Source organism: Podarcis gaigeae, assembly GCF_964106915.1.
Source record: "Podarcis gaigeae genome assembly, chromosome: 8".
In the NCBI taxonomy this organism is placed as follows: Eukaryota; Metazoa; Chordata; class Lepidosauria; order Squamata; family Lacertidae; genus Podarcis; species Podarcis gaigeae.
The window spans coordinates 54,879,368-54,897,630 of record NC_139684.1 but is presented as its reverse complement, the minus strand read 5'-3'; the positions used below and the strand labels follow the sequence as shown (position 1 = coordinate 54,897,630).

At 48.6% G+C, this 18,263-nt stretch overlaps 1 protein-coding gene across 4 annotated transcripts in view; it reads left to right on the top strand.

The window, feature by feature from the left end:
* Positions 1–17,377, top strand: part of DOK4 (docking protein 4) — a 56,795-nt gene extending 39,418 nt beyond the window's left edge. For 2 of the 4 annotated variants that reach the window (XM_083751506.1, XM_083751507.1), the window contains exons 4-9: positions 1,239–1,353; positions 1,518–1,637; positions 2,441–2,630; positions 8,101–8,239; positions 9,584–9,707; positions 12,933–17,377. In XM_083751506.1, coding sequence (XP_083607632.1) covers positions 1,239–1,353; positions 1,518–1,637; positions 2,441–2,630; positions 8,101–8,239; positions 9,584–9,707; positions 12,933–13,060 — 816 coding nt within the window. In that variant the 3' untranslated portion in view covers positions 13,061–17,377. Of the gene's footprint in view, positions 1–1,238; positions 1,354–1,517; positions 1,638–2,440; positions 2,631–8,097; positions 8,240–9,583; positions 9,708–12,906 lie in introns of all 4 variants that reach the window. The other 2 variants (XM_083751508.1, XM_083751505.1) reach the window with 2 other exon arrangements.
* The last annotated feature ends 886 nt before the right edge of the window (positions 17,378–18,263 follow it).

Below are 18,263 nucleotides of genomic sequence, written 5' to 3'. Positions count from 1 at the left end.
GGAGGCTGAGGGGTGGGCAGCCTCCTACACAGAGCCAGCTTGCAGTTTGCCTGCTCTAGTGATGAAGATTGGCCACCGCTTCCTAGTTCGGCGACATTCTCATTATCCTTAAATGCTTCCCCAGGGCACTCTTGTGGTCGGTGTGACATTGCGTGCTGGAAAAAACCGTCCCTGCCCAAGGGAGTCATTGTGGCAAAAATAAACCTGTTTATGTTCTAGAAGCAGAACACAGTCCTCCTGCTTGAGTTCTCTCGCTGGCCATCCTTTCCACTCTTTCACCCAACCTCCTGGGCCTTCCTCTCCTCACCACCTTAGTCACCCAATGCAAGACCCAATTCCACCACTCATACGCCCCGCTGCCCATCTCAATGCTCTCAGGCTCCTGGAAAATGGAGGTGAACAGCAGGGCACCTGCCCAGCCCTCTGGACCAACAAATGCCCCTCCCCTCAACAATGACAGCCTTCTCTCTTTACGCAGGGTACCCAAGGAGGTCGAGGCTGCTTGAGACACTTCTGAGTTGGCGTATCCCACCTCTTTAAGGGGGATTGCTGTCTCAGAGTCCTCTGTCCAGAGAGTCTCTTTCCCAACCACCAGCATAAATGAGTAACTTCTGGAATTGCTGGTGAACGAAGCCACCCTCCCCATTGGCATCTCCCTACAAAACAGCTTTTGCTCTCCCATCTAAGCTGCTGCACAACTCCCTGTGCAGGAGTTGGGAAGTATTCTTTTGAACATCAGGGGTGGGCAACATTTTTCAGGCTGAAGGCAAGTTTTTGGGGTCCCCAAGTCAGTGGTGGGGCTAGAGACAAAAAAAGAGGATGGAGCAAAACTTGCAATTTGGAAAGTGCTGGGGAAATGCATTGAAAAATGCACCACACATTCCAGCATTGAGTACGTCAGAGGTCTATATGTGCTTGCACGTACACACACACACCCTCCAGCTAGCTAGCTAGCTAAGCAAGAGGCATTATCACAGTTCAAGAACAAATTCCCAGCCAGGCAAAATCACTCTAGGAGGGTGTGAAGCAGGAGCAGGGGGCTAGGGAGACTCCTAAAGGCTTTATAAAGAGTCCTGGATGGCCGCATTGAGACCTGGGCCCAAGTTTCCCCCCTCCTGCTCAGCATGGAGCTGCCCCGATGTTCTTGGGTCAAGAGCCAGGGATCGCTTTCCTCTTCTCTGCAGACGAAGGTGGGCTGTAGGGAGGTGCTCCCCTTAAGGCATGTGGCTCTCCTGCAGGTCACTGAGATCAGCAACGTGAAATGCATCACGAGGCTACCAAAGGAGACTAAGCGGCAGGCCGTGGCCATCATCTTCACTGACGACTCAGCTCGGACATTCACCTGTGAATCTGGTAGGAGCCCCGCTGTGGGATTTATGGGGGTGTTTGTGAGCCGCAGCGTGCGGGCGCATTCTATGAGGCTGCAAGCCACTGGCAAGTGTATGTGTGTTGTGTTGAACTAAATGGCAACGGGACTGAATGCTGGACACTGACTGAGGGCGCTTCCCATCTTGCAGAGCTGGAGGCTGAGGAGTGGTACAAAACTCTGTCCATCGAGTGCCTGGGGGCACGGCTCAACGACATCAGCCTGGGAGAGCCAGATCTGCTGGCACCTGGAGTGCAGTGTGAGCAGACAGGTAAGGGGGCAGGCTGTCCTGAATTTGCTATGGTGGTGGGGTGGCAGTCGGGGAATGAGGGTGGTGGAAGGACTGACTGGAGAAACAAATGGCCTGTTATTATTTATTGATCTTATTAGCCGTTCTTTCTCTCTCTCTCTTTTTTTACCAAAAGTAACTTGAAGCAATAAAGACATAAGTCATACTTTGAAACCAGCCTAAAATGAAACAGAGGAAGATCTAAAACTCATCCACATTTTTTTAAAGGCAGGACTGAAAAATCTCACCTGCCGTAGGAGGCCCCAGATAGCCGAAAGCCTGGGGGAAAGTCTGGGGGGGGGGGAATGTATTTGCCTGGTGCCTAAAGCTATGCAATGGTGCCACCAGGTGCGTCCCTCTTGGGAGAGCATTCCACAAGCAAGGAGCCCGGCATGGCAGTGCAGAGGGCAGCTTCTTGAGATGGGCATTGCAGGCACTGCTGCCCAGGGCAAGAGCAACGATACCTGGAGGAAGCCCTGGACACTGAGCCAGGGCATGGGGATGCAGCGAACAGCAGCTCTGTCAAAGTGTGGGACCTCTGTGCAGTGTTGGGGTTTAAGCTGCAGATTGTGGCCAGGGAGTACATGGCGAGGCTACAGTTAGGCTTAGGAGGTAGCTAATTGGAGCCACAAACATCGAGCCCAAGAGGTGGCAGACTGGCAAGTTTTGCTGTTGCTCAGGCAAAATCTTGGGAAGGAGACAGCTTGGAGGGTGGCAAAGGGGTGGTATGAAGCAGAGAAAGTGCCAGCAAGCCTGGCTCAGCAGCGCCCCTTTCTCCCCCGCAGATCGCTTCAACGTCTTCCTCCTGCCCTGCCCCAACCTAGACATCTACGGCGAGTGCAAGTTGCAGATCACACATGAGAACATTTACCTCTGGGACATGCACAACCCCCGCGTCAAGCTCGTCTCCTGGCCCCTGTGCTCGCTGCGACGCTACGGGCGAGATGCCACGCGGTTCACCTTTGAGGCTGGCCGGTATGCATGCAGGGACGTGTGACCCAGAGGGCTTGCAGCGCTGTGCTGGTTGTGGGAGTGTGTGTGTTCTGAAACTTGGGAATAATTTAAAGAATCAGTCCAGCTCTGCACAGTGGCCATAACCACTGAGAATTGGCGCTGTGAAGCACATCACATTAGATGACCTAGGGCCATCCACAGTATTTCAGCTTAACCTACCTGTAAGGAAAAATGTCGAGATTTTTGTGAAAGAGGCGGGATTTATTATTTATTTGTTTCTTTTCAAGGTTTGTACCCCATGCCTTAGCAAAAAGAGGCTCTCAGAATTGCTTGCAGATCAACAAAATGCAAGGCTTTTGCAATCTGAAAGGCAGGATACAAAAGGAAAGAGGGCTGGGGAGGGAGAAGGGGAAAAAAATCCAGGCACCACTCCTTACAAAGTTCTTATATTGACCTGCTGAGACTGAAACCGGTCAGAAATGGATATAAGGTGGTAGCAGTTATAAAAATGAGGCAGACAGCGGATTGTTACCACATGTAGTTCTCTGGAGCTGCTAAGGGCATGCTTATTTCAGTTAGTGTTGTTGCTGGGCTTTGCAACTGGGTGGGACTGATGAGACACATGAGAGATGCAATCCAAAACATCTGGATTGGGGAAGGCAGCTTTGGGGCCTAAGAAAAACCCAAAGAGCAGTCCTCTCTCCCTTCAACTTGCCTCCACCCACTAGGCCACTGCCGCTGGGAAGGGAACTGGCCCCAGGGAAGGCTGGAGGGCGCTGAGGGGCTGGTTGGGCAGCATTCAGAGTGGGTCAGGTCTTCCCATGATTTCAGCTTTCCCCAAGGATTTTCTGAGAGGGAAATCCCCCAAACACTGAATCTATTCCAAAGCCATTTTCCAAGCTGATGTTTTCCACATGGATATTTTACTGGTACATAATCAAGATCTCCATAAAGCCTCAGGAGAGGCTGGCAGGACTTACTGTACTAAAAGGAAAGCAGGGAAAAAAGGAAGAAGTCAAGTCTGTGTGGATTCCCACCCACCCACCCAAGTGCATAGTGGAGGCTGGTCCATTTGGATGAATGGGGCATTGCCTCAGCAACCTCCATCTCCCGTCAGCCAGTCCCTACCTGCCTGCCTCCTTACCTACACAGAGCTACAATTTCCAGAGTTCCTTGGGAAGAGGGGTTGACCATTAATCCATTCCGAGAACTGTAGCTCTGTGAGGGGAATAGAGGTCCCCTAAAAGATGGACAGATGGATGGCATGCGGACCAGCCCTGTGTCCCTGTGTGTGCTGGGCATACCCACTGCAACCATCCACCCTGGACTTCCCACGATGAACAGGAAGGTCTGAAGAGAAGTTCTCTGTGGTCTTGGATGAACACACTGAAGTCTTGCCACAACCTGGAAGCCCACCTTGAAAAGCCTTCTAAGCACAAACATCCAAACACACATAGCCCCTTCAGAACTTCCTGATGCTTTAGGTCAGGGGTGCAATTGGCACACTCCACTCCCCAAATTGTGCCTCACATGTGCTTTCTGAATGCATGTAGAGAGGGCTTGCTCTTCCACATCCCCTCCATTCCCTTGGCCATGCCAATTGACTGGATGGTGTGGCAGAAGATCCAGGTTTAAGCCCTGGCTTCTCTAATTGGGATGGGAAAGATCTGAAACACAAAAGAGCTGTTGCCAGTAAGTGCCAGCAATACTGATCTAGACGGGGCCAATATGTAAAGCAGATTCCTATGTCCCCAAAGCCCCGTATGGACTTTGCTTCCCAGAAGTGCTCTGTGCAGCCAGACAGGAATCCATATGGATGGATTTTCACATGCAGCGATTGTGGGTTGGTGGGGCAGGGGGAACAGCCCTGCAGTCCCTACTACAGCCATGCAATGAAGCCCAGTTGCTTGCTCATCTCGCTCCATGGCAGGATTTTAAACCCCAAAAAGCCTTTTCCCAGAAACACTCGGACTTTTCCCTACCTTGTGAACTTTGCAAATTGATTTAGACCATCCCAGTCTGCACCTCTTAGCGACTCCAGCTAATTACCATCTACAAAGGAAAGAAATTTGATCTTTCCCTTTTATCCCAGACCTTCACTGACTCATTATGGCTGGCTTTTATAGAGAGATTAGAGGAACTCTTCCAACAAGCCCCGTCCCACCCTGCTCTGAGGCTGTGGAACAGCCTGTTCTGACAATAAAGCTGTTTGTTTCTTTGGCAGGGTAGTGGGGGAGAAGGGGAATAACCCACCCACTATACTATAAGGATGAAAAACTCCCAAACCAGGCAGAGGTCCCATTCACCTCTTTCTTTCCCGCTGTGGGAGGATCTCAGATCTTTGCCATGGAGGGATAATTCACAACCCATTCAAAAGATTTATCCAGGTGCAATACCGTTGCATCAGAGTGCCTCCAGACTGTTGGGACTTTGCAGCAGTGGCATAGTGTGGGTGGAGGCTGCGGCCCCGGGCAAAATTTTGTGAGGGGGCGCAAGCAGACTCCCCCACAGCAGGCTCCTTCATTGGAGCCTGGCTCCGAGCGAGAAGGAACTGTGCCTTAGCTGCAGCACTTTTTCCTGGCCGCAGCTCAGTGGGGAGGAGAGCAGGAGACTAGACGGCAATGCTGCCATCCACCCTCCTTGGCTCAGGGCAGTACGGGCACATGCTCCACAACTGCTTTGCAGGGAAGAATCGAGCACATACCAGAACTATAGGTTTGCATGTTTAAAATGGATTAAAGTGTTCTGCCACCCTAGCACAACAAATCCACTTAAAAAGGGGGGGGGGGACATAAGAAAATCAAAGCAGCCTGGAGGATCAGGCCAATGGCCCATCTAGTCCAGCATCCTGTTCCCACAGTGGCCAACCAGATGCCTGTGAGAAACCCACAAGCAGGATTTGTGCACAAGAGCCCTCTTCCCTCCTAAGTTTCCAGCAGCTGGTATCAGACATGCAGCCATTAACAGTGGAGGAAGTCCACCATTGTGGCTAGTAGCCACTGATAGCCTTTTCCTCTGTGAATTTGTCCAATCCTCTTTTAAAGCCACCCAAATTGGTGGCCATTACTACCTCCTGCAGGAGTGAGTTCCATAGTTTAACACTGTGCTGCATGAAGACGTAGTTTGTTTTATCTGCTGCGGATCTGGATGTCCATGAATTCTAGTGTTATGAGACAGGAAGGAAAACTTTTCTCTACTCACTTTCTCCATGCCATGCATAATTTTATAAACTTCTGTCTGGTCAAAAACAGTCTTTGCGCTGTTTGGAAAGTGATGGGGAAGTGCATTGAATAGTGTGGGGAGAATGGATGACTACTGGAAAGCCGTGTAAAAACCCCACAAGCAAGTCAGAATGAATATTCATTTTCATATAACCTCGCCGCAAACAAATCAGAAGGAAAGCTCAAAAAAGGTTCGATATAATCTAATCTCTAAGTAAGCTTTGTGCAAGCAAATTGGGATGAGTGCTCAATAAAGAGGTTGTCTGGAGAGGCCTTCAGACTCCCTGGGCACCTTTGGGCAAATGCTAGGCTGCAGTTCTTTGCACATACAGCTCAGTGGAACTGTTTGCCTCAGAGCAAGCCATACTCTGTGCCGATGTCAATGCTAATCATGCTTAGCCCAAGCCACACAATTTGCAAATCTGCTTCTAATCATATTTGCAAACGGTTGTTTGATGCTGATTATGGTTAGGGAAGATGCTGGGGCAGATGCAGTGCTAACTATAGTTAGCTCCAGAACAGAAGAGGAGCAATGCTTTCACGAGAGGGGGCAGGGTCGAAGGAGCAACTGAGTGAGCCTTCAAGATGCTCCCAGTCTCCCAGCCTTGGTGGAAACTGCACCAGGCTCAAAAAAGGGTGGACTCTACTATCACCAGTCTATATAAACAACCCCAAATCAACTTCATAAAATAATTTCAGCTGTCCTTCAGTCTTCAAATAGCCTGTGGCCCATTTTGCATGAAACACTCAGCCAAGCCATGGTTTAGTATGGATGAGCAAAGGTGTGGACTTCTACAAAGGAGATTGCAGCCAGATTGTTGGTTCCTCCCTGGCCATTTTTTGCTGCTGCTGCATTGCACCAAACCATTGTTGGATTAGCCTGTCTGAGTTCAAGGTTGTGTTGTCTGAACACACACTTGTGGTTTAGCTCTCTCTGGCCAAACTATGAGCTGTAACCAAAGTTTGCCGTGTAGTTTACAGCTCGTTTGTCGGGGAGAACTGGACCTGAGCCCAGATTCAGACAATATGCTAAGCAAAACCATGGTTTAGCTTAGTTTAGCTTGGCAGCAGAATGACCAAGGAGGAGCTGAGTAGGTGCAATTTCCTATCTGAGACCCTGCCCGTTTGTGCGATCTATCGTCTGGCTTCTAAGTCCGAGTTCTAAGAAGTAACAACAAATGAATTGTTTTAGTTACAGTTTCAGAAAGCACTGAGCAGTGTTTGCTATGGGATTGTGTTTGGATTACAGTGGATGTAGGGTGGCCTTGTGTCCTAATTTAAAGGACAGTCCTCTGTTTAGAAACATCCTCTACTTGCATGACTACCTGGTCCAAGTCCAGTTTTATGATGAGAGAACCTGAGAGACCAGTAAGCCCCTGGTCTGCAGACTAAGCAGATCACCAGGTCACTGTCTTCCACAGTAGGGTGAGATGAAATATATTTCTGCTTAATTCTACCTTTGCATGTAAAAGTTAGTATGTGCCATTCCTGTGGCCTCTTTTCTGGGGGTGCATTAGTGGGCACCTTCATTGCAGCCTGTGTGTGTTACACAGGGTCCCAACTCCATGCTCCACACACTTGTCATATGGGTAAGGAATGGATTGTAGTCCTGTCAGAGTTGATGAGCTGGTGGAAGCAGGCAGGCGTGGACCAGTTGCTTGGGCTCACAAGGCACTTTGTAGGAAGGACCTTTTGGTTGCAGGCACCGAACTTCAGCAAAGCACAGGAGAGCTCTGGCAAACTACCACAGTCTCACAAGCCCTTAAAGCGCATCCCTTTGGCTCCTTCCATACTTGAAATCTTTCCATTCCGCCTGGTCATTACAAGAACTCTTTAACTAAGAAATAGCTCCTAAGTGTTTTTCCTCCTCCCTCCCAATCCTCCTTCCTTTTGTGCCATGTCTTTTTGATTGCAAGCCTGAAGAAAGAGCCTCTCTTAGCACTGGCATTTGTAAGCAGCTCCGCAATCCTTTTCCATCTGAAGAGTGGGATTAAAAAACTGTAAGCAAACACAAAAAGCAAAATGTATTTGTAAAGCTCTTGTACTGGATTTTCAAGTGGGGCAGAGAGAAAGGGATGTAAGCATACATGTTTGTGAAGTCCATGCAGGAGTGAGGTGTAAACGGTGCAAGTGTGAGTTTGGGAGACAGGACAACTACAGTATGAACAGCACCAATGGGGTGGAAGTAGCCGGTATGAGCTTTGTGCACCCCTTCACTGGGGTCCCGCTTTTGACCTCTTGCTCTCTGTCGCCGCCCTTTTGCTTAGCAGGATGTGTGACGCCGGCGAAGGCCTGTATACCTTTCAGACCCAGGAGGGTGAGCAGATCTACCAGAGGGTGCACAGCGCCACCTTAGCCATTGCTGAACAGCACAAGCGCGTCCTTCTGGAGATGGAGAAGAATGTGAGGGTGAGCTCATGGATGGAGGGGAGGTGGATGTGGGAGGTAGGGGGCTTTCATTGCCTCTAGCCATCCCTTGGCACTGGGGATATGGAAGCGGGTGTCTCCAAAACAGCTGGTGCTTTGCAAGAACAGACCTGTACACATTCAGCATGCTGCAGCACAGAGGCAAGTGTGAAAGGGAGGTTGGTTGGTTGGGTTATTTTATTTTGGAGCATTTGTGCTTGCACCTCGGCCACAAAGGCTCCCAGAGCAGTTTCTGTGCAATCCCTACCCATGTGCTTAACAAGCTAAAAGAATGAAGGGAAAGGAACAGGAAGAGGAAAATCCAAATCAGAACTCAGGCACCCATTTCTAAACAGTTCCAGGAACTGGATGAAAGCTGATGGAACAAGCTACCTTCTTCCCATCTCTCCCCACTGAGGCAGCTTGGTGGAATGGCTGCCCCCTGGTGACCGTTGAAGGGAGAGGAGGCCTGGTGGGGCTAGTGGCTAGCCTGTCACAGCAGAGCTGACAGAGTGAGCTCTGCTTCCCAGCTCTCCGCTGCAGGAATGGTTGCCCCCAGGCGGCAGTTGAGGGGATGCTTGGAGAGATTCCTTGACTCTTGTGACACCTTTAAAACATCAGCCCAAACACTTAAGTTCAGTTAGTCCACATTCACCGCATGCATTAAAGCAGTATCCTGCCTCTCTAAACAGCTGCAGTTTGTTGAGGGTGCTGAGAATTGTTAGGAGACTCTTATTCCCCTCTCAGAGCTACAATTCCCAGACAGTTCCTTTGAACAGGGATTGATTGTTAAACTACTATGGGAATTATAGCTCTGGGAGGGGATCAGGGATGTCCTAGCAACTCTCTTCCCTTTTTACAAACTACAGCTCTCAGACTTCTTGTGGGAGGAGCCATGGCAGTTTAAAGCTGCCCGTAGTGCCTTAAATGTACGGTGACTTTGCCAGCCCGGTGCCCTCCAGATGGAAAAGGTAAAGGGACCCCTGTACTACAAATCCCATGAGTTGGTGCAAATTGCAGTCCAAAACAACTGGAGGGGCCAGCTTGGCAAGACTGTGCCCCCACCCCTGGGGTCTCGTGAGGCTTTGAGAGGGGCGGCACCTTTCCATTTTGCCTCAGGCAGCGAAACGGGATGGGCTGTCCCTGCACAAAACATATGAAAGATAATTGGGTTCTGGACCACCTTCCAGACCCCAGTAATTTGTTCCAGCTTCCACCCCCTGCCAATGTTGGCCGTATTATTATCTCAACTCTTCCCAGACTGCAGCATTCCTTAACTGCCATTCTATCTCTCCCCTGTGCACAACTCTGATTCCTAAAATCTACACTCCCCCTCCTCTTTTCCAGCTGTTGAACAAGGGCACAGAGCATTATTCCTACCCCTGCACACCAACCACCATGTTGCCACGCAGCGCCTACTGGCACCACATCACCGGCTCGCAGAACATTGCCGAATCCTCAAACTACAGTGGTGAGTTTCTGCTCTATAGTGGGGGGGGGGGGGAATCTGGGCTTCCCACAGAATTCAGTTGTCCTGTTGTCTCCCACCCACACCCCCAAAATCTGTAGGCACTTGTGTGTTTCTGGAAAGTGTAGGCTTTGGGGTGGGGGTTCAGGGAGTCAGCTGTTTCTCCTTATCTCTCCCCCACCCATCCCCAAAAGAAAATCTCCCAAAATCCAGCTACTGCATTGGCTCCAACAAGGAGCCAGTGTGGTGCAGTGGTTAAGAGCGGTAGTCTTGTAATCTGGGGAACCGGGTTCGCGTCTCCACTCCTCCACATGCAGCTGCTGGGTGACCTTGGGCCAGTCACACTTCTTTGAAGTCTCTCAGCCCCACTCACCTCACAGAGTGTTTGTCGTGGGGGAGGAAGGGAGAATGTTAGCCGCTTTGAGACTCCTTAAAGGGAGTGAAAGGCGGGATATCAAATCCAAACTCTTCTTCTTCTTCACCTCGTTACATTATGTCTCTGTTCTGTGACCCTAAAGATTCGCAGGGTGTGCTAACAGAGCTGCAGCTGGTGTTCAGGGTTTGCGATTCAAATTTGGTACAATGGCTCCTGGGTGTGTGGGTGGGTGTGTAGATTAAAATGGATTTGCAGGCCAGATCCAGCCTTTCGGCTGCCAACTGGTCATCCCTGGATTAAAGCTGCCCCTTTTAAAAAAGTTAAGATCTCGCTTTCTCGAGATCTTACAAAATCGCTGGTGGTTGAAGTTTCACTTTTTTGAAAAGGGCTCTACATGTGTCATGTTGAATCAGAGCCTGCTTCCCTTGCTTTCAAGGAACTTAACTTCTTTCCTCCAGGGCTCTTCATCATGCAAAACAGCACAATAATTTTGCTTCTGGTGGTGATCTGGAGTAGATCCTGAAATCTGTAATGCTGAGCTTACACCATTTTGTAAATAGGTTTTCACTGAAAGGCAGCTTTGCTTTAATCATCCTGCACCTTTTAAAACTTTAAAGGTATTAACTGGTGCCATTTTTAAAAATAGCTCTGATTAACATTTTTAATGTTATCTGGGCTTCGTTTCGGTGGAAGGGCAGGATATGAAGCTAAGAAAGCAGAGAGGTAAAATAAGGCTACAATCTTGGTTGACCTGTGGCCTTCCAGATGTTCCTAGCATACAAAACACATCATCCCTAACTATTGTCTATGGTGGCTTTGGGGGCTGATGGGAGTTCAGCAACCCCCAAAAAGACACAGGCTGGCTACCCTGGCCACACAGGTGTACCTGGGAATAAGTCCTGCCAGACTGTGAGTGGCTCACCTCAGTGGAGATGTATAAGCTTGTACACTAAGCCATGTTTCTTATTTAAGTCATTTATAGCCTGCTTAGTATCGATAGATATGAAAGCAGTTCCAAGTATAAGTATGCAGCAGACACAATTTCAACAATTTATGAAAATAAGCTAATAGAAGAGCATAGATAAACGATACAGCATAGTATCCATTCATTGATTCATTTCATTTGTAGCTCACCTTCTCCGAGTTGCTCGAGGTTGGCATACATGGTTCTCTGCCTCCTCATTTAATCTCCCAACAAGAACCCTGTGAGGCAGGTCAGGCTGAGGGAAGACGGTGGCTGGCTCAAGGTCACCCAGTGACTTTCATGGCCAAATGAGATTTTTCTGGATTTAGGATGCCTCTACATATCAGAAAGCTGACAGGGCAACCCTCATTTAATGTCATGTTTTGATGCTGCTCTGCCGTCAGTTACGTTAGATATTGTATTGGCATCTTAAAACACCATGGCCACAATCCAAAGAAAGATAAGCACTTTTAAGCCCTATTGATTTGCACAGGGGGCCTTGAGCTCATCTCTAAATCTCTCTCTCTCTCTCTTGAAATCAATGGGACTGAAAAAAAGTGCTTAAACTTTGGCAAGATTGTGCCCAGTGGATTTGTGTCTTTATTTGGGATGTTTCTGTGCCGTCCTTCAGTCAAAACGGTGCTCTATCTTGTGGGTCGATTCATCTATGACATAGTGCTTCTCTAGCCCACAATTCCCTGGACAGTTTTACAAGTGTACACCATAATTCTTTTAGAATATTAGAATACACCAACAAAAAGGAATCAAAGATGGCCTGTGTTTAAACCAGGCTTTGCCAACCTGGCTGCCTCCAGCTGCTGTGGACTGCAACTCCCATCAGCCCCAGCTAGCATGGCTGAAACAGTCGGAGGGCACCAGGTTGACTAAGGCTGGTTAAAATGACAATATAATGAGTAATCATAAAAACTGAAAGTTATGCAGCGCATGCGGAAGCATTCTGAATGCCTCAGATGCACTGAAATGAATGAACCTAAGTTAAGTCACCCCTGCTAATTTGACTGGGTCTCCTCTGAATAGGACTAACATTATCTGCATCTCAGATACTTTTGCAATGAGCCTGTAAGATAAGCCAATATTCATGGCAGAGCTGAGATTCAAGCCAGGGGCTTCCGGGGTCACAGCTTATGCTATGTCAAATAGCCTGACCTGTCAGTCAAATTGAAACCCCTGTGTCAGAACATACATGGGTTTGTTGATCAGATTCACTTCCATCATCATTTGCTGTACAAATCTAGGGCACAACTTGCACTTGGAATGCTTTGTGCGGTTCTGGTAGCCTCATCTGAAAGAGGATGTTGCAGAGTTTTAGAAAATGAACAGACAGAGAAGGGCAACTAACATGATGAAGGGAATGGAGCAACTCATCTATGAGGAAAGTTTACAATATTTGGGGCTTTCTTTTAGTAAAGGCAAAAGATGAGTAGCGAAGGGAGCATGATAGAAGTGTGTGAAAAAGTGGACAAAGGGAAACTGAATGTTGAAAGAACTTCTTCACATAGCTCATAGTTAACCTATGGAACTCACTCCCACAGGAGGCAGTGATGGCCACCAACTTAGATGGCTTTAAAGGAGCACTGGGCACATTCATGGAGGAGAAGGCTATTGATGGTACTAGTTGTGATAGCTATGCTCTGCCTCCAGTCAGAGGCAGCGATGCTTCTGCATCCCAGTTGCTGCAAGCCACAGGAGAGGAAAGTGCTCCTGTCTTTGAATCCTGCTTGCTGGCTTCACACAGATCAGCCGCTGTGAGGACAGGATGCTGGACTAGATGGGCTGTGGGCCTGATCCAGCAGGCTCTTCTTATGTCCTTCTTCTTAACACCAATGCATTTCTCCAAACAGAGACGAGGTCTGCTCTCTGCCCACAGGTGACTCGTACTCGGGGCCCCAGGCCAGCTCAGAGACTGACCTCTTGAACCGTTTCATCTTGTTGAAGCCAAATGCTCCCAAAAGCGGGAAGAACGACAGCAAGGACTCCAGCTCGGCTTCACAGTAATGCAGCCCTGGGTGGAGGGAGAGACCCGGGCAGAGGGCCAGCTCAGCCCACAAGTGCTGTTGCTCAGCACCGAAGATTTTGTGGTCCAGTGCCTGCTCCCGCCTTTCCGGAAAGGGTTTGGGGACAGCTTTTCAGCTACGGGGGGAGAGTCCAACGTTTGCACAGAGGCTGCCCCCATGGAGGATGTTCATAGCAGAGGATCTGAGCCCTGTTAGCCTGGAAGGAACTTCAGCCAAGCAGGCAAACTCCTACCAGGCCTGGGATGGAAGGAAGAGCCTGGATGTGAGGGGGAGGACTAGCTATATATTGTTAAAACTATTTTAAATATATAATATTGCTTGTGCATATTCTATATATCAAGAGATTCCCCCACCCCCCACAGGAATGCACACTTCTTCGTCATCCTGGTGAGATTTTTAAACGGACGGCCAGGTGGGTTGCCCTTTCCCTCTCTTCCGTTGGGACCGTGGCTACGAGTCCAAAGGGGAGAACTTTCAGGCGGACGGAAAAAAAGTCTTCCCGAATGGTAGCCAAAGCACCAGGTTGTGCAGCAGAGGAAAAAAGCCACATGGGTTTCCTTGCGGGGGCAGGTGGGGCTTGTTGCTGCTGACCCAGGACTTTCTGCAGAACAGCCTGGCAAAACCTTCTCTCGCTGGACTTCGGGAGGCCAGAAAACAACCCTTCCGCGCCACAGCAGTCCTTTTGCTGGCGACAGAAGTGTTTGTCCCTGAAAAAATAATGATTTCATAGAATTGTGGAGTTTGAAGGGGACCACCCCAAGGGTCATCTAGTCCAACCAACCCCCTATGATCTTTGGGAAGATTTGCAGAGCTTAGTTTCCACTTCTTTGAAAGGCTGACCACACACAGTTGACCTTTGTGGCAACGTCTCATGAGAAGGAGCTGCCACTTTCCTTTCCAGGTTGTGACTTCTGCACAAGCGTCCTTCCGAGGGAGGCACAGGTGTGCTCTCTCTCTCTCTCTCTATCTCAGTGTGGGCTGCTTGCTAGGAGCAGGCAAGGCCCGGAAGGTCTGCACTGGGCAGGCAGTGATGGTGTTTCACTCAGTCTGTGCACACGTCGGCTGTTCCTTATGGATATTTATTGACAGCTCATTGCCTGCAAGGGGTGGGCTCGCCATCCTTTTCTAACGTGGGTGCTAGATTATAGAACTATACGCACAAGCCTCCCCCAGACAAGGGCAGTTCCCAATGGATGTTGGCGGGTGGTGGGGCTGAAATAATTTGGGGCTGCCTTGTTTACCATTGGCTTGTCTTTGCTACATTCCACTAGGAAAGCTTCTCTCGCCCTTAGTTCCACCCCCAGTGATCTGCCCCAGTCGTCACCAAGCTGGTGCTCTCCGGATGATTTGGACTACAACTTCCATCAGGCTATGCTAACTGGGCCTGATGGAAGTTGTAGTGAAGGCTGGCCTTCCCACAAAGCAAAGTTAAGCTTTCTGGTAGGTTTTACATCCTAAAGGGCCCCACCCTCCACACAACCTGTCCCCCACCAAGTGTTCTCTACAAAATGGAAATCAGTTCAAATCTTCACTTGACTGGCTGCAGACAATCAAATGGTCGTCAAGGCCTTTGCTTTCTCAAGGCTCCCCTCACCCACCCGCTGGGGGAAGCAGCTCCTTTCTCTGTCCTGGAAACAGCAGCAGTAGCATTGAAGGTGGGCAGCCATGGGGTTGCCAACTTTTCGACTAGCCCTTGCTGTTCTGCCCTGGATAACAACTTGATCTGCAGGCCTTAGCTCGTGATGGTGCTTCCATCAAGGCTTTAAAGTGGTTCACCTGCTGACATCTCTAGAGCAGGCTGCTGACAGGAGCACACCAGGTCAGTTGGCAACCCAGTTTCCTGTCCTGCAATCCTGCCGTTCAAAAGGCCCAATGCCAACCTCTGGAACAGAGTTTATTCTTTAGCTCCCCTCCTCTTTTGTCCCTAGTATTTCCCAGCTACCCCCAACCCCTCAAAAAACCACCTTCCCGCCCTGGCCCAGTTAGAAATTTTAAGCGGAATTAGTGAAACACTTTCACAGAGTGGCTGGTTTTATTCCTATGCTGAAATTTTTTAAAGAAGCAATTGATTTTCTAGTTTTACTATTTATTGAATAACTTTGAGAAGGGCTATCTTCTTTTTATTGTAGTACAAACCTTGGTATTGTGTTGTTTTGTGTTGTTGTTGGGTTCCCCTCCCCGCCGACCCGCCACCCTGTTTAAATAGCACTGGAGTTAACATCTTACAATCTTGTGCTCTGCGTGTGTAAATAACTGTATTTTTGGATCTTGTCTGTACCTGAAAGTGGGAGAGATCTCCCAGGACACCTGTGAATTGGACCAGCAAATGTCCAAGCAGCCTTGCTTCAACAGCACTCCCAATTCAAATATATTTTAAGTACCAGTAGGGTGGGGACGTTGGATGAGAGACCCACAAAACTTGGGATCACTGGAAATATTCACCCGTAGTATTGATATGTCCTGGAAGCCTTCTAACCGAGAGCTCAGTTTTTTTGGTAAAAGCTATTCCCAGTGACTGGCCTATTACATAGGAAACTGCCTTTTACTGAGTCCATCTAGCTCAGAATTGTCAACACTGGCTGGCAGCAGCACTCTAAGCTTTCAGGTGGGAGACATTCCAAGCCTATCAGGTACTTCTGGACTAAAACTCTTCGGTTAAGTTGGCTGAGGCTGATGGGAGAAAGAATAACAGCAGGAGGCTCCCAGGCTGTAGCTTTTTTTCTAAGCATAGTTCTCCTTGAGATTTGCTAGATTCCTAACCTCAGCATAGTTTGGGGTCCTTTCTCTTATGAGAATGCATTTTCATTTGATTCCAGTGGTTTGGGTCCTCCTCTCTGGAGCAGCAGAAAACAAGCTTGTTCTGTCTTCCATGGGACAGCCCTTTAGATATTCTGAACCCCAATCCAGAGCCTCTCACTCACCTCCCTGCTTTTATCTGTCTCCTGCTCTCTTTTATGTCTGCTCACTTCTTCCAAACCTGCTTCCAAAATAGCATCCCTCTCTTCATGCTGGGAAAGTGCTTTGCAAAAAAAATTTGCCAGCATAGAGAATGTGTTCCATGTGTGCAGAGGAACTATTGAGTTCACAGGTGGGGGACCTTTTTTCTCTTTTTTTACCCCAAGGGCCACATTCTGTTCTGGGCAACCATCCCGAGGGCCAGATGCCAGCATTGGGCAGGACCAGAGGCAAAATAGAGCAACGAATGAAAAAGTTTACCTTAATAAAGAACACTAGTTCCTACACAGTCAGTCTTCCATTCTGATAAATAAAAGACACCATCAATGTTCAAGAGGACATTCCAGCTAGGCAAAAGCACTCAGGGTGAGATGCAGAGTCAGTGAGGGAAGTGGGCTGGGGAGAGTCCAGAAGGCCAGGTAGAGAGATGTGATGATCATGGAGCTATACAGAACCCAGATCCTAATTATTAGCAAAATACGCACATCACATGTCTTGCAAGTTGAGGAGATGCATGGATGCATGTTTATGAATGGGGGGGAGAGAAAATGTCTGCCCCAACCAGCCCACTTTTGCCTCTTGTCCTGCCCACTACCAGTGTGTGTGTCTCCCAATTATTCCCCACAGAAATGAGCCCTTAACCCCAAAAATGTTCCCCACCCATGGCTTAAACTAGCCTTTCCCAAACCCGGAACGCTCCAGACTTTTTGGACTACAACTCCCATCAGCTCCAGCTTTATATGACCACAGTGGCTGATGGGAATTGCAGTCTAAAGCATACAGGGGGCAGCAGTTTGGCAAAGGCAGGCCTGTTTCATTACTAAGATGTTCGTATCATAGAGGCACCTTGCAGATACGTAGGAAACAGCCCTGTCCTCCTGCCACAGGCCGCATTGGCCCTCTACTGGGCAACTCCTCCCCTCATAGAATTTGGGCATGTAAATCTGAAGATCCAACTCTGCTGGCCCCTTTTCCTCTTGGAAAAGCCTTGGGAGGGGCAGCCAAAACAGTCTGGCCTTTCCAGCATGAGGAGTCTGGAGTAGCAGGGAGCCAAGGGGGAAGAATGACAGAGCCAGGCAGCTCTGTTAATGGACTGTCAGTAGGGGGGCGGGGTGCAGTTATCCCATAAATTAGTTAGTATCCTATGGAGGAGGATGTGGCATGAAGGCTGGGACATGCAAATGCTTGGACAGGCTGTGAATGGAGAAGAGGTTGGCTCAGGATTATTTGATGCACAGATTGTGGGGAGGGGGGGTGCGGACGTGGGGGTTGCCAAACATGTTTTGGTTGTTTTGTTTTTTAAAATGGAACTGCTTGGTCAATAAACAAACATTACTCCCTATTCCAGTCTCAGATTATTGTTATTATTATCATCATACAATTATACCATATTTACTCAAATGTAATGCACACCTTTTTGGCCAGATTACGTCGTGAAAATTAGGGTGTGCATTAGATTCGATGGCACATTGTATTATACAATAGACGATAACAGTTTAGAGAGAATGATACAATGGGGTGTGAATGAGAGGGTGTTGACCCTTTGAAACCATACAGTTGCTTCAGTTTCTCAAGGACAAAAGGATGCCGAGACACTAGCACCTCAGCACCTCTTAAATGTCTGGCTAAGACGGATTGACTTGTGTCTCTGTTATGAGTTGGCTATGAAATCACTGATGGTTTTGCTTGATGAGCTCCAGGATTGTATTGTTAATTGTCTAGAATTTCCAGCCTTAAAAATGTGACACTCATTAGAGCTGGGAAGGGACACAGAACCAGAAACAGCTTTGGTTTGAATCAGAATGCAGGGAGATAGAAGTTTTTTTAACCAGGCTTGAAAAGGCCTGTGAGCTCTTGGGATTTTATTTTATTGATTAGATGTATATCCCATCCTTCCTCCAAGGAGCTCAAAGTGGCATTGCTTCCCCTACATCCCCAACAAATCCCCCACAACAACCCTGTGAGGTAGGCTAGGCCAAGAAACAGTGACTGGCCGAAGGCCACCCAATGAGCTTCATGACGGAGTAGAAAAAGAAAAGCACTGACTCAAGTAATATTAAGCCTTGAGTCCAACACAACTAGATTAACATAACCGGCAGCTGAATTGCCTCCCTTGATGTTCAAAGTGACTTCAGGCAACATTCTGTGACAGCTCGTTCACTCACGCAGGGCATGAAAATGTGTGTGCATGTATCAGTCCTTCCCAAAATAGCAAAACTTGCATTTGT